Below are 26,590 nucleotides of genomic sequence, written 5' to 3'. Positions count from 1 at the left end.
CTGCATTCTAGCGTAGGTAAGAAAAAAGGGTCCAAAATTCCAGTAGATAAAGAAATAAGCTGGAAAGAAAACACACTAGCTTATTTAGAGCAACGAATCCCTACTCTCCATGCACATTAGATTGCCTGATGGCTACTGAAGATGACCCGCGCTCAGGTCACACCTCATTCATTGTCCTGATGAGCGAAAAAAGATTTTATTTTATTCATTTATTTTTTTATAGTACTGATAATAACACATGATCTCACCGAACAGAAATAAAATAATGATTTTTATTTCAAAAATATTTGTTATATTCTTAGAACCTTTTCTTCAGATTGACTTCCTACTCTTAAGAACAATTTATCCTCTGAAGCGTGTCCCACTCAAGATTTTCGTAACCGAAAGTGCAAAAACAAGACCAGTTAAGCCCAGGATGGTGATGTGCCATCAGCTGAGGGCCAAGAAGAATTCATGACCAAAACAACCCTCAGTGTTCCATTCCCCTGTTGAAAGGCAGAATTCCACCCCCCCCCCCCCACTAAGTGATAAATACCTTTGAGGAGGAAAAAAACCAACTCCCGTTCTTTTTTTGGATCTCCACGTCAGTGGCAGGTGACCAGTAAATATCTGTTTGTTAGAGTGTATCGGTTTGTGTCAGCATCTGCCAGAAGCCACTGGCTCAGCAACTAGGCACCTGAATGGAGGGAACAAGTGTGGTGTTGGTTGCCTGCCAGGCACCTCTCCGTAGGGAAGGCGGGGAGAGCCTTGTGGCGGGTCAGGGCCAGATTGCCCTCTGGACTGAGTCCTGGCTTCCTCTAGGACCCACACTCTTTCCTCCTGTCACTCTGACTTTCACAGTTAGCTTGCGGTCCTGGAGCTCAGTGTCCCAGCTCTTCTCATTACCTCGGTGCAGATTTGAAAACCTATTCCAGTGAAACCGTTTTGATTATGCAATTCGGTTCAGGGACCCTGTTCTCAGCATGTTACTTATATGAGCTCTTAATTCTCACAGCAGCTGATAGGTGCTGTTATGTTGGCTCTTAGGTGTACTTTGGGTTCATATGAATTAAGAATCAGCTAAGAACTCAAGTCTTGGCGCTGTTTTTCCCTTTCGGCTAACGAGTGACGCTGGGTCCATGTTCCACCCTTCTCCCCTCTCGAGTTAGGCTACAGCGGATGCCCTGTGGCCCCGCCGCACCAGAACCTGCACCCCCTTCACCAGCGCCACGTCACCGTGCCCACCAGCGTCCCTCAGCAGCAGGTGTTTGCCCTGGCAGAGCCCAAGAGGAAGCCGTCGCTCTTCTGGCACACGTTCAACAAACTCACCCCTTTCAAGAAATGAAAACCGGAGGCCACACGTTGGCTGAGGTGTCTGTAAAGAGGAGAACCATTTCTGTTTCTCTGTGCTCAACCCAGTGCTGAGAATTTCTTTCGGGGACCGGTGAAGAATAGAAGTCTTGGACGTGACCGAGGTGCCTCTGAAGACCCAGCTCCTCCTTGGAAGGGAGATGGAGGTCATGACGCACGGCCTTGATGTCCATGAGATCGCTCTGGGCCCTGTGCCAAGATGGCTGGGCCTCAGGAACCAGTGACCTGCTCTGCGGTGATGCTGAGCAGTGACCCCAGTGGGCATCACTGATGATGGGCTCACGCCCTGTTGCCATTCCTGAGGAGGGACTCGATGACAATGCCACTTTGGCATGTGGTTTCGAAGGGGACAGTCGTGATGGGGTTGGTACAGTAGCGTCTCACCAGCACGGACAAGCTATTCCTGTCTTCACAGTATTAGGCGACTTAGCACCTCAGTGCAGATGGCTGTGGTGTCCCCTGGTGTCCTCTGAATTGTTACCAAGTGGTAGTGCCAGCTTCCCCTGGCAAGATGCGTCCCCTACAGGCTAGAGGGAGAAGCGTGATGAATCCCTTCTGGGGAACATGGTCCGGGGGACTTCAGCATCCTGAAGATGAGGCTGCTTTCCAGGGAGAAAGTGTGAAATCCTGCCACAGGGTAGACTGTCCTCAAGGCAGGTCCCTTCCTGCCGGTGTGTACAGCATGTGACTCCATGGGCACAAATCACACCTGTGTGCACGTCGTGACCTAAGGAATTAATCAGACCTATCTATTTGCAATATAGAAACCCATTTACTTTAATTATCTGATACAAACGAAACATGCACTTGCACCCGTGGAAGGACATCTCAGAGCATCAGTGCGCTTTCCCACCAGTAGTTTCTGGAGTCCCCACCAGAATAAGTAATTAAGTTACAGTGACCTGAACATTCCACCAAGAAAACATGTGGTTCAGAGTAGCCCACCTTCCTCAGGATTCGAAGCTGACTTTGTTGCATAAGCCCCAAACAGTAGTGCTAACCCCGCCCTTATTAATCTGTCAGGAGGGTTCTGAAGATTCATTCTTTATTAAGAGACCTTAATAACAATACATCTAGACTCAGACATAGCGGTCTGTTCTAACGAAGGCCACATGGGCTGATATCTGGCGATAGTAATCTCCTCGTTGTCTATTTTGTAAGTGTTGATGAAAATAACTTTTAAATATGTCTGGAGACGACAAGTTCTGCAAGGGAGAGGCCTTTTAAATGTACTTAGTGCACTGGACGGAGATATTGTCATCCACACTTTGGTTTTCTATGTGAGAATCCCCCTTTTGTACACTACTCAGAGTCCTGTTTTCCAGTAGGCCTGTGCTGGAGAATAAACAAACCTGTAACATCCTAGACAAAGGTAGAAACTGTACCTCCAAGTGTCTGGTCCCTCCTCCCTCCACGCCCACCATCCCCCCTACCCAGGGCCGGTCCCGAAGGAGGTGACCTCCCACATCAAGAAGACCTAATTCTGGACATCTGGGTGGGCCTTAGAGAATTACCTGGAAATGTTGTCAGGTCTGCCCTGTGATGTGCTCACTTGGACGTAGGATGGCTACAAGGTGGTGCTGCCCTGGGCTCCCTGATACCCAGTGTCCCAGGATAGAGGCTGCTTCTGTGAGGAAGCTTCCAGGAGGTGCTGTGGCTCCGAGTGTAAGAGCGCGCACATGTGTGCACGTGTGTGTATACATGCACTGGTTTCTTTTGTGGATAGACCTCTCGATTTTAGTTGCATTTATATAACTGACCTAAAATTTTTACCAAGAACATATAATGACCTATTTTGAAAATTACACTTAAAATGCTTTTTGTGGACCTCTCAGCAGTAACTAGGAGTCTCTGTGCTAAACAGAGTTGTTTGTATATGCAACAATTTTGAATATTTTTTTAATACAAGAAAATTAGGGAAGAAAAGAGAACCATTTGCTTATGTTCCATTTTCAGTGAGGAGTCAATTCAAGTAAAGAACCACTTAATGGGCTTCCATTTTCTAATGTTTCCAAAGGTGCAATGAAGTGATTTAAGTTCTGTGACCAGTCCCGCTGTATTTCCTTTCAGAGCCCTGACTTCTGATTGCCACCTGTCCCTCCAGGGACTCTCCAGAAATAGCAGGAAGCTCGGGCACCAGCGCCTGGACAGTGCCCAGCGCCGCCCCCGTGAGCTCCATGCAGGGTTGGGGGGTGGGGTCATTTGATCCCAACCCACCCTGAGTAGGTTCTGCTTGGCCTTCTCTGGTGATTTTGAAAAGTGAGAAAATTTTTTAAGAAGGTAGAATGCCTTTTACTTCTTTTAAATCTGTTTATCTAGTTTGAGTTTTATTACCAGACGCATGAGTTTGATAAAGAATAGATGGCTCAGTATTCTAATTTTAGGTATGCAAACTTTCCTTCTTGATGTAAGTCCTGTGCTCCACTTGAAAAGAACACGAGAGAAAAAAACCAAGAGCCCCCAAATGGATTTTGTATGGATTTCTTGGGAATCTTTGTTTCTCCCTTTTTCCTCATTTTAACCTCGTATTGCATAATATGGATGCCCCCACCACACACACACACACGCACTCTCTCTCTCACATACACACACAAAGATAGCAAAACACTTTGACAAATCTCAGTTTATTATTTATGTTTCAGAACCTGTTGGAAGACAGTTGAAATGGCCTTGGCCTTGGGTCAAAAGCAACCTTCTCGATTTTCATCGTACCTAAAGTGCACAACCACCTTGCAATAAATCATAAACTGTCATAAAATGGAATGTTTGTAAAATCTTAGAGAAATCGCATTCTCCGTCTTTGGCCTGCAAGTAAGCAAAAGGCCAGAAGTGATGTGCCAGAGCTCTCCTGGGGGCCCCTTCTTGCCAGGTTCTTTGTTTTGTTTGTTTGTTTTCAGTAGATCTCCTCTTTTCCCCTCGTAGATCTGATTTTGTCATTGAAAACATTTCATCCCTGTCTGCACGCTGTTTCTGAATACGTTGTGCCTTTTTATACCTAATCCAGACGAAGACCAACTCCATGCCTGTTCAGAAAATGCCCTCAATCCTACACCACTGTTGTCTGGACACAAAGCAGAAGTGCATTTAATTCACACTTTGTATCACAATAGAAGTCTTCTGTAAAAGCCATGATTCAGTATTTATCTGCTGGAAAACTGTCCATGCCCAAACTGCTGATATTTCTCCGTACACATCAAGTTAGTTACCTAGCCAGAATAGAAGAGCCTGATTACCTGGAGTTAAGGAGAAAATTGCTGTCTTGTTATTTTATGGAAGACAGGGGAAACCGATGTGTCCCTCACAGGACAGCATGAACAAGTGTGGGTACACGTCCTTCCTATGGCTGACAGGCCAGGGATGCTCGCCACGAATCAGCTGGGTCCAACTTCTCAAAAACATTGGTCCCTATAAGCTTAACTGACACATGTTCTTATTCAAATTCCACTTGACTAATGCTCTTATTCTCAGGAGGCTTGCAGTGAAAGTAGAGCTCAAACAGTTTTGAGAAGAGTAAGTTGCAACTCTCTGAACGTAAAAGGAAAAACCCAGAAACTTACATATTTGATGCAAATGTTTTTAGCTAGAATACACTTGACGTTACTGTCCTTACTTAACTCCTAGACATCGACATTTGTATTTAGAAAATACTCTAACAGATTCTGTAATTTAATAATTGGTCTTTTTGTAAATAATAGCATCAGCTGTGTTTAACTTACCTATTTTGCAGCTTTTAGTAACCTTTTCCTTGAATTTAACTCAACATCAAGACAATGTTAAGTCACGTGCCAGCTTCAAAACTGATGAATTCGCTGTTGACAGCTGAAGTGTGTTGTACAAGACTGCTATAACTTGACATGTATTTCTGTTGAATGAAGTTTTTGTAAAAAAAAAAAAATTATTTACAATGTTATTTGAATGATTTCTTGTAAATGCTGTGAATCTATATTTGTTGTTTTGTATCTGTATATTAAAGTTAATTTGCCAAACTGGTTCCAGTAATGCATCTGAGTAGTAAAATAAGACTATATATTTTTTAAAATTTTTAAAAAAATTTTTTTAAGTAGAGAGCGAGTGCTAGGTGGGTTTCTGGCATTTCAAGCTCATTTCCTGTCTGGACATTGATAGACTTCCTTTCAGTAAAAATTCATCCACGGACGAGCAGGCTTAAGCCAGTAGACAGGTATGGGAGAAAGGGCTCCCAGTGAAAAAAGTCGCCATGGCTTGGAGAAAGCCAAACCCAAAGTGCTAAGGCCCCCCTCTGCTCTCTAGACGGGGACAGTAGATGAACTGCACGTGCCTTTGTATACACTCTTCATTTCAGAGCTGCTGCCCTGGTGGAGATGAGGCCGCTTCACCAGGAGGTTGGCTGCTTACTCTTTGGAGTCAGGGAACATAGAATTTCCGTCTCTAATTAACAGCTCAGAGAAGTTGAGTAAATAGCCCATTGTTTGCTGTGACTGTAATCAGGAAAGTATTCCTATGAAGGTTGCCAAGCAGCAGTCCCCATGTTTGTTTATTCTAAACGTCCACCTACTTCCCAAACCAATCTGCTCCCCCTCCTTGGGCTGCCCTGGTAGAGGGGTTGGCTTAGGGGTGAGGAGGGGAAGAGTGAGCACTGGGAACCTGAAAGCTTGACGCTCAAGGATGGCTTCCAGGGACCAAGCCGGTGCCCTATGTAGGAAGGGGTGCAAAGAGGGCAGTGGAAACTTTGAAGAAGAGCCGAGGGGGAGATGACCTCTCATGACAGCCACCTGCTCTGTGCACTGGGGAAGCCAGCTGAAATGAGTAATCCTCCATAGGAGCATGTGGTCAGAGGGAGACAGGAACATAAAGGTGTCGTTAAAATTTTCAGCGTGAATTATGCAACACTAGGGCTGTGTGCAAGTTACATGGGCTTCAGCGTTCTGGGAGCCGAGTCATCTCATCTGGTGTCACAGAAGGAAGGTGGCCCAGGAGGCGAGGCCCAAGCAGCATCCTGGAGGAGTAACCCAGCACGGCAGGGCCCCTGGGTGTGTTGCTTGAATCAACCTGCTACAGTTGTGTGAGAAGCCTCAGTGGTGGAAGTTGGTTCCTGAAGACTCTGCCAACCAGGATGAGATGCTGGGGTTTCATTTTGTAGGGAAAGAATTGAAGGCAAGGAAAGCTGTGCCCAAATTTGCCCCAGAGCTCATGCCAGTGGCAGAAGAAAGCGTGGATTTAAAACCAGAGGCAGGAGATGATTGGGGAGATGGTGTCCAGCAAAGAGACAGTGGGAAGGGAAGGGAGGCTGGATGCTAAGGCTGCTCAGCCATGGCCACAGCCCTTGGGAGGAGATGTGGTTCCCAAGTTCTGCCTTGGGGGTGATGCTGGGGTTGATGGCCGGCTGTTGGCACCATCCACGGATCCAGAAGAGAAGAGCTGAGACGGCGGGCCCTGTGCGACTGTCTGGTCCCACCTGTGGGGAGTGCAATGCCACGTGCAGCCCCAGAGAGGTGGGAGTGGGAGAGGCGGGGGAAAGGAAGCAGAGAGCAGACAGGCGAAGGAGAGGATCCACCTGGGAACAACCCCAGAGAGCGACCAGGCAGAGGAAGGCAACAGGGAAGAAGCTGGGGATGGAGAAGGAGGAAGATAAGGATGACATGGGGCAGGGGAGGACAGCAAGAACAGAAAGGAAGAATTGTCAGCTGCTGTTCCCTCCCGCTGAAGAAGGACTGAAGGTGTCTGGGTGCTTTAGGGATCAAGAGTTGAGCCTGTTAACGGGCTGGTGGAAGAGAAACCGGCTCTGCTAAGGTCACTGAATTAAATCCTGCCACTTCCCTGTGACGCTGGGACTGCTTCGCCTGTGGGCCAGATGAGGACATGGAGGCATGGCGAGTAGAGAGGTGTCTCCTCTGTTCAGTGGGATTTGTCCTACACCCGCATACCCCATTCTCCGTGTGGCCTCTGCAACCCAACTAGGTTCTCTGAGTTGGTTCTCAATACAGCGTTGAGTACGTTTGTCCTCCTGATGCTATTTTTAAGATCCATGTTCACAGACTCTGATCGGGAAAAATTAAAAATTGTTACAAAACATCAAAAAAAAAATCACATCATACTCCCCTCAATGGCAGAAGGGGTGTGTGTGTGTGTGTGTGTGTGTGTGTGTGTGTAGAGACGAGCATGAAATTCTAATGTTACACAAGTGTCTAAAATCAAAGGACCTCCACAGAAGTGTGAGAGAGACAGTTAAATGATGTCCGTTCCAAAGGTCTAGAATTCAGATAACCTGTTTGTCTTCGGTTTTGTCCTGTTGGCCCATGATGGGCCCAAGGTCAGCAGCAAAGCTGCTCAAGCAAAGGCACAAACATCACTTTCCGGGAAGACACCTGCTGTGTGGATTCTTTCTTCCAGAATACTCGAAAGTGTACCCTGCTTTCTCCCTTTTTTGAGAAAGACGGAGGGGAAAGGAGCTAAGTCTTCTGAACTGGTACCGGTCGAAGATGCTACCAGACTCCAGTGTGGCTGCAATTTTTGAAGTTCTTCCAAGACATCTTGTGCCTTACTCTGTTCCCTCCCCTTCCTGCTGTTTTGCAGATAGACCCACTAGGGAATTGTGTGGCAGGAAGGCGTGATTCTATTTAGTTAGCCCTTGATTCCTGGTCTGTGCCGCACCTGGGTGCAGCCTGCAGCCCCCGGGGGTCAGGTAAGTGCACTAGGAAACAATTTCTTTAAATTCAGTTTCAGGCATCAGAGTCCGAAAACGGCTCTCACATTTCTGGTGTGTGATGATCCTGCTTAATTATTTACAAAATAGGCAGATTCTACAGAGCTATGGGTAGGCAAGGAGCAAGCTGATCTCAAAATTCATTCTTGAGGAAGAGAGTGGACAGGAGATAAAAGCAGATTATGAAGTTCTTCTGCGGGAACACTGCAAACTGGCTGGGAGGAGGGATGACGCTGTCGAAGAAATGGTAAGAGTAGCAGACTTCAAGGGAGCTTTCTAGAGAAGCTGGCAGATTCTTTGGCCCAAATGGCAGTGTGTACATTTTTATATTTATGACTATACTAATTTACAAGGCGTAGCTTAAAAACGAGCCCCTCCACGTATGTTGAAGAAGAAATACATGGAATGTACAATGGGGGTGTGGAAGAAAACGTACTCGATGGGGAAACATCTTGTGATGTTTAGATCCTTAAACCGTCGAATCTGGGAGGGATGTTAGGGCTTATTCCAGCCCTTGAATTCGAGGCACAGATGCAGAGGCTCAGAGGCTGGGAGACCCACTACAGCTCAGCTGGCCTCTGGCAGGATTTTTAGTGAATGAAGTAACCTTTTATCAAGAAATTCAGTAGTGAGGGAGCCATCTAGTTCAAGCATAGGAGAAACAACCAGAAATTAGAAGTTAACTAAATAAGGACCTATGGGGGAAAGGCGGGGTGGAGGTTGTCTAACTCCAAAGCCCTTGCGGTCTGTGCGCATCTGCCCCGAACCCTGTCGGTGTGTCATGTTTATGAGATCACAGCAGAAGGCCAGGGTCTTTTGTCCCATGAACTTGACATTCAGCAGAGGGATTCCCTCTGTTCTCTATGATTCACAGGCTTATATGGATCGGTCTGAGGCAGGGACTGTTTTCAGTTTTGTTTTTTTTTTTTTTTTTAAGATTTTATTTATTTATTTGACAGACAGAGATCACAAGTAGGCAGAGAGGCAGACAGATAGAGAGAGAGGTGGAAGCAGGCTCCCTGCAGAGCACAGAGCCCGATGCGGGGCTCGATCCCAGGACACTGGGACCATGACCTGAGCTGAAGGCAGAGGCTTTAACCCACTGAGCCACCCAGGTGCCCCCTGTTTTCAGTTTTAATCTGTTGCCTGAAGGGCTGTAAATGGAGGAAGTGCTGGCTAGTCTGACCACTGGGCTGACTGCCCATGTCCACAAACCTCTCTCCCTTTGGATGAGTTCTCAAACCTTTGACAGCAGGAGCCTTGTGTTAGTCAAGATGTAGGTTTAGCAGCAGGGAAAAGAGACCCCAAATCACAATGGCTCAAGCAAGTTTGTATTATACTTATCTTTCTTACTTTTTTTTTTTAAAGATTTTATTTATTTATTTGAAAGAGAGAGCACAAGCAGGGAGAGCGGCGGAGGTAGAGGGAGAAGCAGGCTCCCCGCTGAGCAGGAAGTCTAACATGGGGATCCATCCCAGGACCCAGGATCATGACTGAGCCAAAGCAGACGCTTAACTGAATGAGCCAGCCAGGTGCCCCTCGACTTCTCTCTCATGTCAGGGATGGGCTGGTAGGTGAGGTCTGGTCTGTGCTATCATCAGACACTAGAACTTTTCTATCCTCCTTCAAGGAGTCCAAGATGTCTCAGCTATGCCCACTCCAGCCAGGGGAAGGGGAAAGGCACCCAGGGAGGGGACAACCCTTCCCTTTAAGGCTGTGGTCCTTACACAGATGCCTCTTGTTCAGTTCCCACTGGCCCAAATCTAGTTTCTTTCTTTCTTTTTTTTTTTTTTTTTTTAAGATTTCATTTATTTATTTGAGAGAGAGAGAGCACAAGCTGGGGGGGGGGGGCGGCAGAGGTAGAAGGAGAAGCAGACTTCCTGCCAAATAAGGAGCCCGATGTGGGGCTCTATCCCAGGACTCTGGGATCATGACCTGAGCGGAAGGCAGACGCTTAACCGACTAAGCCACCCAGGGGCCCCACATCTAGTTTCATTGTATTATCTGGGCTGCCGCAAGGGAGGCTGGGAAGTGTCCACTGTGGGTAGCCACATGCCACCTGAAATTTCTATTACCAGGAGCAAGGAGAGGAGAGTTGTTGGAAAAACTAGCAATCTCCACCAAAGGCACTGACACGGATTAGAATTAACACCCAGTCCCATTCCCAAATGATGCTTTGTACCCAGCTGGAGCCAGGATATTTCTTTCAAAAGCTCTTTTTCTCTCTTTCTTTTTAAATCATTCCACAAATATTTGCCTGTGATGTACTGAAAATAAGCAAGTGAAAAGATGCTGTTGCTATCTTCAAAATGCTAATAACATAGCGTGGCACCAAATAAGTGATCCCAGTGTAGTGTAGCGTGGAGAACAGATGGTGGTGATCCAACTAAGAGAAGAGGGAGGGGGAGGGAGAGAAGGAGGTGGGGCTTCCTAGCTCCAGTGCATTCTGGGGCAACACCAGACCTAGCAATTAAAGGCTGAGTGTATCAACTGTACTTGAACTAATGAAACTGAGGATCCAATTCATGGCTTTGTGAGACCACAAGTGTACCTTTTAATTTAATTTTATTAATTAATTAATTTATTTATTTTTAAAGATTTTATTTATTTATTTGCCAGACAGAGATCACAAGTAGGCAGAGAGAGAAGGGGTGGGGAAGCAGTCTCCCCACTGAGCATAGAGCCCGATGTGGGGCTCGATCCCAGGACCCTGGGATCATGACCAGAGCTGAAGGCAGAGGCTTTAACCCACTGAGCCACCCAGGCACACTGTACCTTTTTATTTTTATGGGTAACGTATTAATACAATGTTTACTATACGCTTTCCTGGTGCAAGCCTTGTCCTTCTTCTCAGTTTTCTTATTAGAGACAGTGCCATCACTCATCTCACTACATATTCGGGAGCAAAGCATACTCAGTTATTCAAAATCATTTACTGAAGTTTGCCTTCATGCTGGGCACACGGTATAAGCAAATATACAAAACTAGAGAAAGAAATTGCGGAAGGTTAATTGCTTGCTTTTATCTTAGTTCTTCTCCAGCTGGAGGACAAAATGGACTCTTATCTTAATTTGACACCTTTATGATCTTGTGATCTTTGTATTATTGGAATAATTGTAGCACACATTATTTTAAAAATTAAAAAGGAAAGATTTAGACCCCTGGGCAGAGGTTGGTCTGTGGCATTTCGATTCGACTACTACTGGTCACTTCTGAGTTAAACAGAAGAGGATGGTGGAGATTATTTATGGAATTTGGCTCTAAGAAAACAACTCAATTTCCTGAGATGGCGTAAGTTTGTGACTTCAAAGGGAAACATCTGTATTTCCTTTTCCAAAAGTACTTTATTTGCATCAAAATGGACCCTGTGATATTTTGGTGCTTCCATAAGATGGCGACATAATCCTTCAGATGACAAGTCTTGCTGTTTTTAAAAATATAGATCTAGAAATATTTTAATAGACACGGTAAAAAAACATTTTCTTTTTATTTTTTTATTTTATTTTTTTTAAAGATTTTATTTATTTATTTGACAGAGAGAGATCACAAGTAGACAGAGAGGCAGGCAGAGAGAGAGAGAGAGAGGGAAGCAGGCTTCTTGCTTGAGCAGAGAGCCCGATGTGGGACTCGATCCCAGGACCCTGAGATCATGACCTGAGCCGAAGGCAGCGGCTTAACCCACTGAGCCACCCAGGCGCCCCAACATTTTCTTTTTAAAAAAGAAAAATTCTCGGGGCGCCTGGGTGGCTCAGTGGTGTAAAGCCTCTGCCTTCGGCTCAGGTCATGATCTCAGGGTCCTGGGATCAAGCCCCTCATCGGGCTCTCTGCTCAGCAGGGAGCCTGCTTTCCCCTCTCTCTCTGCCTGCCTCTCTGCCAACTTGTGATCTCTGTCAAATAAATAAATAAAATCTTTAAAAAAAAAAAGAAAGAAAAAAGAAAAATTCTCATAACCCCACCATTCTAAAACAACCACATTCACTTGGGTATGCTTGCTTCTAGTTTTTGTCACTATGCATACATAATTACATAGGTACACTCATCACGTGCATGGCATTTTTTTTATATGTCAGAGAGTGTGCATGCACAAACAGGGGAGCGGCAGGTAGAGGGAGAAGCAGGCTCCCCGCTAAGCAAGGAGCCCGAGGCAGGACTCGATCCCAGAACCCTGGGATCATGACCTGAGCCGAAGATAGACACTTAACCAAAACTTAGCCACCCAGGCACCCCGTGCATGGCATTTTAGTCTCCTTTTTGAAAATTCAGCACAACATAGATTTTTTTTACCTGTTTCTACGTGCACTACATACTTATTATAGTGGTTACATAATATTCTACCTATGAACCACTTAGGGTCACACGTTATATGGTATACGTTTTTTCACTATTACAGATAATGCTGTGGTTAATATCTTCGGCACACAAATTTTGGATTATTAAGAATTTTCGGGATGAGATCACCGTGTTTAAGATGACTTTTCTCTTTAGCTTTCCGAAGGATTGGACAGAGGTCCTTTGCCTTCAGCACTGTATGAGAGTCCAGGTTCTGACCTGCTGCCCTAGCCTCGTGTCATTGTTTTTCTATGTCCTAATTTATACCTGCCACCACACATTCATTTCATTCGACACATATTTATCAACACACGGGCCCATGCTTAATACCGAGTACTGGGAACACAGTAAGGAGGAAAGTACAGTCAGATGGAGAGCCAGATTGTTAGTCCATGATCAGAGATGTAAGCCCCACTATGGTTCCACGAAAGGGATGCGGTGCCCTTTCCTGGGGAGATTTGATGTCATCGAGAGGGTCCCCTGAGTCCCTGTGCACACTAGCCTGGGACCTCGCTACAATGCTCCCTTTGCCTAGGACACTTGGTCTGGTGAGCTGCTCTGCTCCTTCAGGTCTCACTGCAAACCTCACCACCAGCTTTGCCTCCGCTCCTGACAGGGCTGGAAAGCAAATCGAGAACTGGCGAGAGGACGTGGGGGTACTTCACGAACGGGGTGTCCTGCGCTGCGTGGGCCCTTCTCAGTGGTCTGCCGCAGAAATAAAACCTCAACTTGAAGAAAACGTCTGATTATCGTAGGACCGCTCGGAACGCTTTACTATTTTTCATTCCATTTTATGTTTTTTTGTGGTAAAAGAGACGTGACATACAATTTACCACTTTAGCCACTTTTAAGTGTCAGAAATTCGCATTGTTCAGCTGTCCCCACCCTCCACTTTTGGAACTTTTCCATCTTCCTAAACTGAAACTGTCCTCACTGAACACTAGCTCCCACTCCCCACCCCCCCACCCTGCCCCGCAGCTGCTGGCCACCAGCATTCTACGTTCTGTCTCCGTGAATGTGACGGCTCTGGGGGCCTCATATAGTGGAATCTTACAGTACTAGTCCTTTTGTGTCTGGCTGATTTCACTTAGCCTAAAGACTTTAAGGTGCATCCATGTTGTAGGATGTGTCAGAATTTCCCTCCTTTTTAAGGCTGAGTAATGTTCCACCGTCTGTGTACATCACATTTGTTCAAACAGTCATGTGACAGTGGACATGGGGGTGGTTTCCACCTTCGGGCTATTGTGAATAAGGTGGCTATGAACACGGGTGTACACGTATCTGCTGGAGTCTCTCCTTTCAATTATTTTGCACATCTACCTAGAAGAGGGATCAAATGCTAATTGTTTGCTTTCCTATTGAGAATGTGCTTTTGGGGTGCCTGGATGGCTCAGTTGGTTAAGTGTCTGCCTTCAGTTTAGGTCATGACCCCTGGGTCCTGGGATCAAGCCCTGCATCGGGCTCTCTGAACAGCGGGAAACCTGTCTCTCTCTCTCTCCCACTCCCCTTGCTTGTGTTCCCTCTTTCACTGTCTCTCTCTGTCAAACAAATAAATTAAATCTTTAAGAAAAGAAAATGTCCTTTCATGCACATTGGGATCAAATTTGATTTTATAGCAGCCTTGCGAGACAAGTGTTAATCTCTTCTCTGGCTCTGAAAAGTGGTTTACCCAAAGTGGAGTGATACATGGAAGTATCTGACCTGGAACTTGGCTTTCTTCTTGATCATCACCATTAAAAGTGGTCCAGATCACATGTGTTCCTTCCAAGAACAATGGCCTTCTTCTTCATTTTTTTTAAAGATTTTATTTATTTGAGAGCACAAGCAGTGGGGGAGAGGCAAAGGGAGAAGCAGACTCCCTGCTGAGCAGGGAGCCTGACACGGGGCTTGATCCCTGGACCCTGGGACCCTGACCTGAGCCAAAGGCAGATGCTGAGCAGGCTCAGCTACCCAGGTGCCCTGAGCAGTGACCTTCTGATTGCAAGCAGCTTTTGTCTGCCATCAGCTCCTGCCCTTATCTGCCCTGACCATTCTGTCCAAGGTTGACCAGGGCTGGGTCCAGGTACCACGGCAAGGAAGAGAGGCTGTGTCTGTGGCCCCAGCAACAAAGGCTTCTCCTTTTGGTCTGTGTTTCTCTCTTGCAGTTCAGCTCCAACATCTGAACCATGAGGATCTGGTGGCTCCTGCTTGTCGCTGGAATCTGCACAAGAAACATGAACTCGCAGGACACATGCAGGCAAGGGCACCCTGGCATCCCTGGGAATCCTGGTCACAATGGTTTGCCTGGGAGAGACGGACGAGATGGAGCAAAAGGCGACAAGGGCGAGGCAGGTACTCAGCATCTGGTACTTCAGCTGCCTTTCCATTTACCCTTCTGTTTCTCTTAGATCTTTGTTCATTCATCATGAGCGTAGCCATCACCTGCCTGACCCCACTCCTTCATTCATGCACCCCTTGCCCAGAAAGCAGGGGCTGGGAGCCTGCTCCAGGTCAGATTCTGGGCAACAGTGCAGGACCAGACCAACAGGGCTTCCCCTCCATGGATGTTCTCGTCTAGGGGGGACAACTGTTAGCCATCACCTCTGATACTACAGGCCATCCTCAGAAGTATATGATATTGTAGATCTTTCTGCCTCAGATGGCAGTTATGGTGGGTCTTTGGCACACGGGGCCTATAGAGAAATCTGATTGCTAAACGTTTAGCAGAGAGTGCCCGGCTGCAGAGCAGGGGAGAGTTATTGCCTTGCCACGCAGTGAGGCAGGTGACGTGGAGTGACAGAGAATACAAAAAGACGGTAACTGAAACCACACAGCGGTACTCAGTTGTGTATGTCCTCTGTTGGAGCCTGTCCCAGGGTTTGGGGATTTGGGGACAGGATCCAGCCCCTAGGGAGGAGATCTGCAAAAGCCAGGCTATGTGAGTGGTTTCCATAACACCAACTAATAGGCTTGGTTCTTGAATGGGGTTCTTGAGCCTGGGTCTGACTATAGGGTCACCTAGCTGAGACATAAGCAGACTGATCTATCTGGGTGCAGGGAGAAAACATCAAAACTATTGACACTTTTTTATTTTTAAAAAAGATTTATTTATTTGAGAGAGAGAGAGAGCATGAGTCGGTGGGGGAGGGCTAGAGGAGAAGGACAGAGAATCAATCTCAAGTAGACTCCCTGCTGAATGTGGAGGCTGACATGGGGTTCAATCCCAGGACCCTGAGATCATGACCTGAGCCAAAATCAAGAGTCAGACACTTAACTGATTGAGGTACCTAGGTGCCCCTACTATTGACATTTTTTTTTTAAACATTTTATTTATTTATTTGAGAGAGAGACAGAGAGAGAGAGCATGAGCGAGGAGAAGGTCAGAGGGAGAAGCAGACTCCCCATGGAGCTGGGAGCCTGATGCGGGACTCGATCCCGGGACTCCAGGATCATGACCTGAGCCGAAGGCAGCCGCTTAACCAACTGAGCCACCCAGGCGCCCTACTATTGACATTTTAAAAGATAAATTAACATGAAGAAAAATAAAAGAGCTTGAAAAATATTGGGGTGCCTGGGTGGCTCAGTTGTTAAGCATCTGCCTTTGGATCACGTCATGATCCCAGGGTCGTGGGGTGGAGCCTGCATCAGGCTCCCTGCTCAGCGGGAAGCCTGCTTCTCCCTCTCCCACTCCCCCTGTTTGTGTTCCCTCTCTCGCTGTGTCTTTCTCTGTCAAATAAATAAATAAATAAAATCTTCAAAAAAAAATTTAAGATGTGAATTGACTTGGGTGGCTTCACTTGGTCCCTTTGCAGATGGACCTCTACCATTTGAGGTCTGAAATGTGTCCTGTAGGAGGAGGGGGAGCCCTCACACGCTCATTATCCAACAGTGTACTGTGGTGTATCGTGGTTATGACCCAGCCCAAGGGATTTTCAAATTGTCCTATCAAACTATCACAAACAGATGGGTGCCTAAAATGCTTCTGCAGAAAAATCAAAAATTGAAGATTGACTTGATAATGCAAACATGAAAGAATCCCACAAAAATAGGAGAGCTGTCGTCTGTCTTCTTAGTGTGAACTCTTAAACTGTAAGTGAGTAGGAGAAAACAGTAATGAACTAATCAGATCTGACAAGAAGTCTGGCGAAAACCTAGAAATTTTAGGACTTTGGACATATAAATTTATATTTACATTCATTAAAATGAACTTTATCCTCACTGTAAACTTTAACATGAGATGTCAGTTATTAATAGAAGCACCCCCAATTAATTAGACATTTCAGGACTCTGTGTGGAATATGACCACAAACCACTGTCATTTTTCCTCGGCAATACATTATAGTATGAAAACCTCACTAAACTTACTGATGAACATTTAGAAGCCTTTTTGATATTTCATAATCATATCAGAAGATTAGATATTCCTCGGGCTATATTAACAGTAGTTGAAATAATACACAGCAACTTCAGGATGGACTAAAATTAATGCTTTGCCAGCAAATACTGTTGGCATATGGATTTTTAAAAAGTCTTTGTTAAGATCTGGAGAAATGAGTCTTAGAACAAATTTCTTATGGGAAGTCCACTCTATAGATGAATGAAAGGCTAGGTGTTTCTAAGTGTTTCCCAGTTTTTGGCATCTGGTGCTCCAAGGGGTTTGTTGGGGGGCTAGATGAAGCAGGTGATCACCAACCATCTCTCTGACCACTGCCCTTCAGCCCTTCAGTCTGCTCTGTGGGGTCCCCAATGGGGAATATGTCCAGTGAGTCCATGCCACTTTTTAGAGTGGCAATAGTCCAGTCCCATTTCTGGGTAGTAACAAGCCCAGTCCAAGTTAATGGCAAAACCTCAATGTCAATGAAATCCATTCTTTCACCCTCCCACTGGGACCACAGTGCATGTGTGTGTGATATGGGTGCACACGTGTGATGTGGGTGCATACGTGTGGGTATAATGTGTGTGTACACACACAGGATACAACTCTGACTTCATGACTCCTTCGTCTTTTGCCTCCAATCTCCTTCCTTACAGCAAGGACTGCCTTTGACTCTAGAGATGTTGACCTATAACATGGGGAGTCAGACCTCAGCCTGCTCTGAGCTCTAAACTCATGTGTGGTAGGCAAAACCTCACTCACCAGAGGTTCCCAATAGCGTCTGCCATGCCAACTTGATCAGTGACATTTACCACCATTCTAAGGTGCTGGAGAGATCCTTCCAGAATCCTCCCTTTCATCCCAAATAGTGCCAGGTAACTGTAGTCATCCATGTTTTCATAGGAGGCTAGTGAACCTTCCATTCCATTCTATGCAAGAGAGATAGAAAAGGAGAAGTGAGAAGGCCACCCGGTGCCTCCAATGGTCAGTCACTATCTGAGTTCCCCTCACAAGAGAAAGACGTAACTGTGATCCTCTGTGCACATACTCCCTTCCTGTCCTGCCTTCCCAGAGTTGGGTGCTTGGGAGGTCCACCCAGTGCATTTCATAGTTCACTTCTTGTACACAACTCCGCACCCCTGGTGCTCAGTCACGTCTGCCTCTCTCCATCTGCACTTCTGAGAGGGGCAGTGTGTGTGTTAGGGCTGGGCACACACCCAGGACTCTCCAGTCTATACCCACGATGGAGACCACTGTCTAGGAAATGTGGAATTAGAACTTGAACTCTTGTTTGTTTTCTTCTCTTCCACCTAGGAGAACCAGGCCATCCTGGTGGTCCGGGGAAGGATGGAATGACTGGAGAGAAAGGAGAACGAGGTCAGAAATTGTGTTCATCTTACCATGCTCTAATTCCGAGCCATCGGTGACTTAATAACCATTTTGTGCTCACCAAGGACAAGTCCTTTCCTAGGCTCTGAGGACGATCCAACAATAAGGGCAAGATCGCTCTTGCTCTCTAGAATCTCAATTCTTTTTCTGTAAAGGGCCAGATCATAAGTAATCTCAGCTTTGCTGACATAGGGTCTTGGTCACAACTGCTATGTAAAGTAGCCACGGATACTAAATAAGTATGTGGGGCTGTGTTCCAGTGAAACTCTATGAAAACAGAAATCTGAATTTTATGTAATTTTCTTGTAGTGCCGAATATTATTTGTGACCATTTAAAAATGCAAACCATTCTTAGCTTGTGGGCCACATAAACAGGTGGGAGGTTGGATTTCATTCAAGGGCCATTGTTCGCTAAAGCCCAGTTTAGTGGATGAACATTGAGGATGATTGAGGATGAACATTAAATTCTGACTCAGTACTTCTGGCAAGACTGCATGGAGAAGGTGGCGCTGGAACTGGGCCCTGGGGGGTAAGGAGGGCTCTAGTGGTTTTGACTAATGGGGAGAGAGAAGTCACAACAGCAAACACAAATAATGTTCACTTTGTGCTAGGTTGTGCTCTTCATGTATTGACTCAATACGACAGCCTGTACATGAGGTCGTATCGTTATCCCAATTTTACAGAGAAGGAAACAGAGGGCTAGGTGGCTAATCAGCTTGCCTAATGTCCCATTGTGCCTACTTGGAGGAGACAGGATTGAACCCTGGCATTTGTCTCCACAGACTCCGTGCTCATAACCACTGCTCTCCAGCCGGGGAGGAGGAGATAGGGAAGCACCGAGAATGTATGCACAGTGGGGACCGGGGTCATACAGTCAGTACAGTGGACAGGCTGGCCTGGCCAGCAGAGAGCAGAGACTCCCACACTTGAGGAAGACTTTATTCTGTGCTCACTCCCATGAGGAGTTTTGTAAAAGATGAAAAGAAGTAGGGTGAATTTAGTTAACCAAAAGCAGCCCGAGTTCATCTGTCTTTGGACATTCTTCCCCCTTCCAAAGACAACATTCTCAAGGATCTACATGGTTTAGTAGTCTGAGCAGTAGACTGGGATGGTAGAGAGCTGTGCTTTCTAATACAAACCCCAACACTAACACAGTCGACAGGAGTCAGAGGTGTTTTGCATATATGCACGTGTGTGTGTGCATGCATGTGTGTGTGTGTGCTGTGCACTCATTTTAGGAGTAAATTAATGTTCAGACCCTGAGCAGCTACTGAACCCGGGCACTGCTTTATTTCATTCATATGCTCAACAATGGCAAAGCCAAAGTTGGTTTTATAAGTTGATGTTTCACAAATCATCTTTTCCTTTTTTCTCTCTTTTTCCATCTAGGAGCAGATGGAAAAGTTGAAGCCAAAGGCGTCAAAGGCGATCAAGGCTCACGAGGACCCCCAGGGAAACATGGGCCAAAGGGATTTGTTGGTCCCATGGGAGAGAAAGGTCTCAGGGGAGAGATTGGCCCTCAAGGGCAAAAGGGGGATAAAGGCAATGTGGGGCCCATGGGTCCAGAAGGGCTAAAGGGCAGCACTGGGCCTTCGGGCCCAATGGGTCTACCTGGCCCCGTGGGCCCCATTGGGAAGCCTGGCCCCAAGGGAGATGCTGGGCCCTTGGGACCGCAGGGAGATCCAGGAGTCCGGGGAATGAGAGGCTGGAAAGGGGACCGAGGCGAGAAAGGGAAAATTGGTGAGACTCCAGTCTTGCCCAAGAGTGCTTTCACGGTGGGGCTCACGGTACTAAGCAAGTTTCCAAGTTCAGATGTGCCCATTAAATTTGATAAGATCCTGTATAATGAGTTCAATCATTACGACGTGGCCAGGGGGAAGTTCATTTGCCACATTGCGGGCGTCTATTACTTCACCTACCACATCACCGTTTTCTCCAGGAACGTTCAGGTATCTTTGGTCAAAAATGGGGTGAAGATACTGAACACCAAGGACGGCTACATGAGCTCTGAGGACCAGGCGTCGGGAGGCCTGGTGCTGCCGCTGAAGCTGGGGGACGAGGTGTGGCTGCAGGCCGCGGGCGGGGAGAGGTTCAACGGCTTGTTCGCAGATGAGGACGACGACACGACCTTCACAGGCTTCCTTCTGTTCGGCAGCCAGTGATGGGCAGGTATGCAGGACCTGCCGCCCGGTCCCCCCTCGGAGCTGGCTTGGCGGACAGGTTCTCGATGGCTCTGCTCTGCGACTCACTCTGATTACTGTAATCGTCACAGAGAGACAACAATAGGAAAGCTATCCTAAGGCCGATTTTATGTGACTTACATTGCTGTTTCCAAGAGTAAATTTAAAAATGCTTGCACTAGGGCGCCTGGCAGGCTCATTCGGGGGAGCCTGTGGAACTCAGGGTTGGGAGTTCCAGCCCCACGGTGGGTATAGAGATTAATTAAAAATAAAATCTGGGGGTGCCTGGATGGCTCAATCGGTAGAGCGTGCCACTCTTGATTTTGGGGTCATGATCTGGAGCCCTACATTGGGTGTGGAGATTACTTAAAAAAAAATCATATAAATAAATAAATGAAATCTTAAAGGATGCTTGCCTTATCTATTATAAGTTATTTATGATTTTCCATCATTTCCCTTACTGGAAGAGTGCTTTGCGTATACATTTCTTATAGGACTGGTGTTCTGATGTCATTTTAGTGCTAGGAGGAACCAAATCAGGACTTAGCCCTCATCTGAATTTCTGAGGACACTGGGAGAAAGAAGAGGGAAGTGTTCAAATGTTCATTCCATTTCATAACTAATAAGAGTTGAAGAGTTGTAAGCAGGTGACAAAGAGACATCCCAGAGAGCCATGGAACACTTTGCTTGTTTTATAACCTAGGTTTTTACCACCATTCAGTTAAAAAATAGTTGTTTATGAGACCATTTGCCAAACTTGAACCTGTGTTTGGTTCCTGGGACAGCTGTAACGAAGTACCACAAACTGGGGAGTTTAAAACAACAGCAAGTGACTGTCTCACAGGGCTGGAGGCTAGAAGTCTAAAATCAAGGTGTCAGCACAGCCTCCCTCTGAAGCCTTCAAGGAGGGTTCTACCTTGCTGCTTCCAGCTTCAGGTGGACCCACGCATGCCCTGGCTTGTGGAAGCCTCCAGTTCTCCCCCCATCCTCACATAGCCATCTTCCCTCCATGTCTGCTTGTGTGCAAACATCTCTCTCTGATAAGGACACCCGTCATTTAGAATAGGGGCTACCCTCTTCTACTGTGACCTTATCTTAACCGGATTACACCTATAAAGACCCTGAGTCCAAATAAAGTCACATTCATAGATACCAAGGGTTAGGACTTCAACATACCTATTTGGGAGACAAGTTCAACCTGTAATAGACTGTTCTGGTTCCCCCCAAATTCTCGATATTCCCCAGTGCCAAATATACTCTCCTTAACCCACATCCATCAGCATCAATGCTAAGTCTAAGAATGTCATTTAAAAATCACCAACTTAAAGTCCTCAGTCTCATCATCTAAATCCTCAATGTCAGTTGTAAGGAAGAGCTACTGTGTGACCCATCCTGGGGCAAAATCCCTCTCCTTCTCTGAACCTGCAAAACCAGACACATTATTTGCTTCCAAAATACAAGGGGGAAGTGGGGGGGGGGAGGGCACAGAATAGACAGTCCCATTCCAAAAGGGAGAAAAAAGAAGGAAAAAAGGGATCACAGGTCCCAAAGGAAACCAAAACCCAGCAAGGCGAATTCCATTAGCTGTTTTTCACTGTTTACCTTATGAACAATTTTTAAAGATTTTATTTATTTATTTGACAGAGAGAGAGAGAGAGACAGTGAGAGCGGGAACACAAGCAGGGGGAGTGGGAGAGGGAGAGCAGGCTTTCCATTGAGCAGGGAGCCCGATGCCGATGCCAATGCCGGGCTCGATCCCATATCCTGGGATCATGACCTGATCCAAAGGCAGACACTTAAAGACTGAGCCACCTAGGTGGCTCATTTAAATTTTAAAATTTTTAAAGGAGCTATGCAAAAGGAAGAGGTTACTGGACAGAGGTTACTGGATAGAGACACCAAACTGTAACAGAGGAAAGTGGAGGGTGGAGATGGATTTACTAAGACAGTGGGGTAGAAAGAAACTTGCCTTTTAGGCCACAGTGGATGGTTCTTATTCAAACACGTACCATCCACTTCCCTCTTGTCTGGGTCAAAGCATCCTGGTGTGCACTCTCAGACAAGTCTTTTTTTTTTTTTTAAACAAATTTTTAATTTTTTAATAAACATATAATGTATTATTAGTCCCAGTGGTACAGGTCTATGAATCGCCAGGTTTACACACTTCACAGCACACACACAGCATATACCCTCCCCAGTGTCAGACAAGTCTTTCAAACGGTGTAGACTCCACACTCCGCGGTGGACACAAGATTCAGGCTAATAAGAACAGCACCTTCTTCTGGTCACAGTGACTGTTTCCAAAATGGAGCCCGATCCAATCAGAGCCAATGAGATTCCATCTGCCACTTTGGAAGGCCGACTGGGGTGAGGGAGTCAAGATCTTCAGGTGAAGCTAGAATTTCAGGTGGCCGCATTTAGCTCATCTGTAGCGCCCCCACACAAAATCAAACAGGGCAGGAGACAGCCCAGGTCTGATGACAGTGTTGAGACCCCTCTGCCCAGCTGTCCCTGAAGGCAGAGATACCTCTGGACTATTGTGTTGCATGAGCCAGTCTGATGCAGGGCTTTTGTCTAAAAGAATATTAAGTAGTCTACGACCCAAGGAGAGGGGCAGCATAATTGTAGTGGAAAAAGCCCAAGACTAAGAGTTGAGGTGTACGGTTTGTTGGTCCAGCCACGACAAAGGAATTTGAAGTGGGTACATTACTCAACTTTTCTGTGCCCCAGTCTCCTAGGGCATAGCAGTGCTGGAATGGAAGAATTTCATATGGTCCCAGGCCTCTAAAATGCTGGAAGGATTACATCAGTTAATATACTTTCTATTAATTAAGAGCAACTAATAAAGAAGCAAAATGATACAAGCTCAGTGCATATTCAAGCTACACTATTTTCTAAATCACAGCCTGGGGCCAGTTTGTCTGACAGGGTGTGCCTCTAGAAATTGGGACTTAAAGCCATTCTATCTGTACTCCAACTGAATCAACATAGTTGTGATGATATCTTCATTCCCCGGGAAAAATGGGACTTTTGGGCAGGCAGCACTGCTGTAAATGAAATACTGAAAAACTACTTGGTGGTTATGGAAAATCTTGGAATTATACAGAATGAATCTGTTTATAGGTATTTTATTGGCCTTCCTTGTTTCTTCTAGAACAGAGCCACGACTGGGGGGAACCAAGTGAGGCACCCAGAGTGCGACACTACAGGAGGCACCCGCTTCAGGTGCTGACACAGCCTGGTCATGACCCTGACAGTGAGTCTCTCCTTCAGTTTTGCAGCCCAGCCCCCACATCCTCCTTGCTGCCCTACTTAACGCTCAGCAGTAGCAGGACTGATCACTTCATTTATTGAGCCAGAGTGTCCTTATCCTTTGGCTTCTGCAGCTTTCTTGAATTGTAATAATCTAAGCTATTTCTCCGCAGGGTAAAGCCTGGTTTTGTTATGGACTGAACAGGGAGGCTACCTGTGCTAACTCCTTTCTATTTAGGAACACAACTTTATAGGTTGAAGTAGATGTGAAAAGAAAAAATACGTTTATGATCATACACAGGATATCAGCTTTTATAATTTTTTTTTGAGGTCAAATATAGAAGATGAGATGTAAAACATGTCTTAAAGGATTTCAAAAAGATGACGTTGACTGGCAGGGGTGTGGTTGTGTTTAATCTGTCATATGGGATGATTTTTCATTGGTTGAATCTGGACTGCAGTTTTTAAAACTCTAATTATGCAGGCTCTCTGAGACACCGAATACCTTGTTAAGTTAGGACAAGTCATCATCCCCTGAGGACACTTTTGGGTTTAAGGGATGCATTACAGGTATCCTTGGAGGACAATCATTCTGGGCTAAAGGAAGGCTCTCAGATTTGAAACACCTTTGAAAAAAATGTGATGAAATGTGATGTAAATATATTGATGAATTTTCTTTTTTTACACGACACACCTTTTTTTAAAAAAATATTTTATTTATCCATTGGACAGACAGAGATCACAAGTAGGCAGAGAGGCAGGCAGAGAGAGAGGAAGGGAAGCAGGCTCCCCGCTGAGCAGAGAGTCCGATGTGGGGCTCGATCCCAGGACCTTGGGATCATGACCTGAGCCGAAGGCAGAGGCTTTAACCCACTGAGCCACCCAGGCACCCCCACATCTGACATCTTTGTAAGGGTCTGCTACACAGGCAGGGTCTGTCATGTGGGGTTGCTGCCCTAAGAACCAACCAGTCAGCAATACTGTGATATTAATGTGATATTAATCACCATGGAGGTAGGGACTTGGAGATTTTAAATCATTAAATGATTAAATGATTTAAGTGATTTTTTAAATAATTTTAAATATTTGATTAAAAAAAATCAGTAGAAAAGGAAATCACAGCTTACCATACAATCAATTGGGCTTTTTTCCTTGCCATGCTAAATTGAAAACAAACTCGTTTTGAAACTTTTTTTTTCTTTCTTTCTTTCTTTTTTTTTACTTTCTTTCTTTTTTTTTTTTTTTTTTTGGTGGAGGGAGGTAGGGAGGGAGATTAGAAGCTATCTTTAGGAAGCTTGTGCCACTCCTGGACTTAACTTCTGGCTCTCTAGAACTTTGCAGAAGGTTCTTAGGACTGCTTAAACTCAACGGGCAATGTTAAAATGAACACAGCTTTACCCTAAGCCTAAACATTCAGCTGAGATAAGGGTCTGGAAAGATTTCAAATAAAGCAGTTTAAGAAAACGTGACTGTGGATTGCCTGGGAATAACAATGTTCCCTTGGGTTCTTGGTCCTCTGCACAATTCACACCTCTGACACCCAAGGCAAAGGAATCAAGGTTCTGCAGTCTTAGAAGACCACAGCCATCAATGCCTTCTGCACTCAGACACTGATTTAACAGATTCACTTGGTATCTAGTTCCTGCATAAAACCTCGATGGAGAGGGGCACCTGGGTAGCTCAGTGGGTCAAGCATTGGACTCTTGATCTCAGCTCAGGTCTTGATCTCAGAGTTGTGAGTTTGGACCTGCTGTGGGCTCCAGGGTAGGTGTAGAGCCTACTTAAAAAAACAAAACAAAACAGGGGCACCTGGGTGGCTCAGTGGGTTAAGCCTCTGCCTTCAGCTCAGGTCATGATCTCCGGGTCGTGGGATAGAGCCCCGAATTGGGTCTCTGCTCAGCGGGGAGCCTGCTTCCTCTCTCTCTCTGCCTACTTGTGATCTCTCTCTCAAATAAATAAATAAAATCGTTAAAAACAAAACAAAACAAAAAACCCAAACAAAAAATGAGGTGGAGAGCTGTATTTTGAGGAGCTGGCCAGAGGCTGCAGTACCCAGCCCTCCCTCTTGTTTACTTTCCGAGGGGTCTTCTCATATCCACACACCTGGCTTCACTTTTGCAGAAGGGATCATTCTCAAGGGGATCATCCCATGTGGATTCGCCATTCAACAGCACTCCCATCAGCCCTGAAAGTGAGAGCTCCAGAAGTGGCAAGTGCGTGGACTGAGACAGCCAGGCCAATGTCAAGGCTGCTTTGGCAGCCTCATTCACCCTTAGTCCCTTCTCCAACTACTGAAGTCTCCCTCCACCTGCAGAAGTCCCTCAAAAGAAAAACTGAACCCTTTTACTTAATCTGCATGCATGCCCTTCAGGAAGGTGGAGGACGCAGCCACCTCACAGGACTCGCTCTCTGCAGATGAGCACGCTGAAGGTGAGCAAGGTTAATCCTCCCACCCTGGTCGAGAACAGGGCCCCGACTCCAACCAGGAGTGATTTCCACTCATTTACAGGAGGTTAAGGCTCCGCAGGGGCCACGCCCTTACACACGGGCCATCCGAAGCCCCAAATCACGAGTCCCTCTCTGTCTCCTGCCCCCAGATCTTATAATTGCCCTATGGCTGAGTGAAGTTTGGCGAAACCCTCCCTCTACAAATTTATGTTGTAGATTATTATAACAAAATTTACAAGTCAAAATAAATGAAGATTCATGGATAGGTAGCCATACGCTGCAGTCACACCGTCTATTTAATTCTGACCACTGTTTACAGTGCAGGCCCGTAGAGTCGACGAGTGTCACCAGCCGGGTCACGCTGGGTAAGGCATTCAGGCGGCGTTCACTGAGCGTTCACTCCTCCTCCAGGAAGAATCAGCCCTGCACACAGACTTTGTCCGCGCGGCTCGAGTCACGTGATAGGGAAGACTTAAACATTGGCGGTTCCTTACTCCAGGCACACGGGGGCGCAAGACCGCGGCGTCTGCCATGAAGGCGGCGGGGCGACGCTTTTGCCCTCTGGACGCCGACGTGCTCACGTCCTGAGGGTCCTCAAGGCCCGAC

At 46.2% G+C, this 26,590-nt stretch overlaps 2 protein-coding genes across 11 annotated transcripts in view; both read left to right on the top strand.

Annotated features, from left to right (window-relative positions):
- SPATA13 (spermatogenesis associated 13) overlaps positions 1-5,339 on the top strand; it is a 198,314-nt gene extending 192,975 nt beyond the window's left edge. For 6 of the 7 annotated variants that reach the window (XM_047722925.1, XM_047722926.1, XM_047722927.1 and 3 more), the window contains one exon: positions 1,149-5,339. In XM_047722925.1, coding sequence (XP_047578881.1) covers positions 1,149-1,324 — 176 coding nt within the window. In that variant the 3' untranslated portion in view covers positions 1,325-5,339. Of the gene's footprint in view, positions 1-1,144 lie in introns of all 7 variants that reach the window. The other variant, XM_047722932.1, reaches the window with a different exon arrangement.
- Positions 5,340-7,914: 2,575 nt separating this feature from the next.
- C1QTNF9 (C1q and TNF related 9) lies at positions 7,915-20,625 on the top strand. Of its 4 annotated transcripts, none has more exons than XM_047723329.1 (4): positions 7,915-8,011; positions 14,506-14,688; positions 18,030-18,092; positions 19,494-20,625. In XM_047723329.1, exons 2-4 carry the CDS (start codon positions 14,592-14,594, stop codon positions 20,264-20,266), a joined length of 933 nt encoding a protein of 310 aa, XP_047579285.1. In that variant the 5' UTR covers positions 7,915-8,011; positions 14,506-14,591; the 3' UTR covers positions 20,267-20,625. The 4 variants fall into 4 exon arrangements, with proteins under 4 accessions (XP_047579285.1, XP_047579282.1, XP_047579281.1 ...); XM_047723326.1 differs by having other exon boundaries at positions 14,506-14,692; XM_047723325.1 differs by lacking the exon at positions 7,915-8,011 and adding an exon at positions 8,259-8,279 and having other exon boundaries at positions 14,506-14,692.
- Positions 20,626-26,590: the final 5,965 nt, after the last annotated feature.

The sequence above is a fragment of the Lutra lutra genome, chromosome 3 (genome assembly GCF_902655055.1).
Source record: "Lutra lutra chromosome 3, mLutLut1.2, whole genome shotgun sequence".
Classification (NCBI taxonomy): Eukaryota; Metazoa; Chordata; class Mammalia; order Carnivora; family Mustelidae; genus Lutra; species Lutra lutra.
The sequence above is the reverse complement of the archived record's forward strand: the minus strand, read 5'-3'. Positions and strand labels throughout refer to the sequence as shown.

What these genes read in the sequence shown, in the direction of transcription:
- C1QTNF9 (XM_047723326.1), top strand. Translation starts at nt 14,527, where the DNA reads ATGAGGATCTGGTGGCTCCTGCTTGTCGCTGGAATCTGCACAAGAAAC. An exon ending in AGGCGACAAGGGCGAGGCAG is followed by an intron (nt 14,693 to 18,029) that starts GTACTCAGCATC and finishes TCTTCCACCTAG; the next exon opens with GAGAACCAGGCCATCCTGGT. An exon ending in TGGAGAGAAAGGAGAACGAG is followed by an intron (nt 18,093 to 19,493) that starts GTCAGAAATTGT and finishes TTTTCCATCTAG; the next exon opens with GAGCAGATGGAAAAGTTGAA.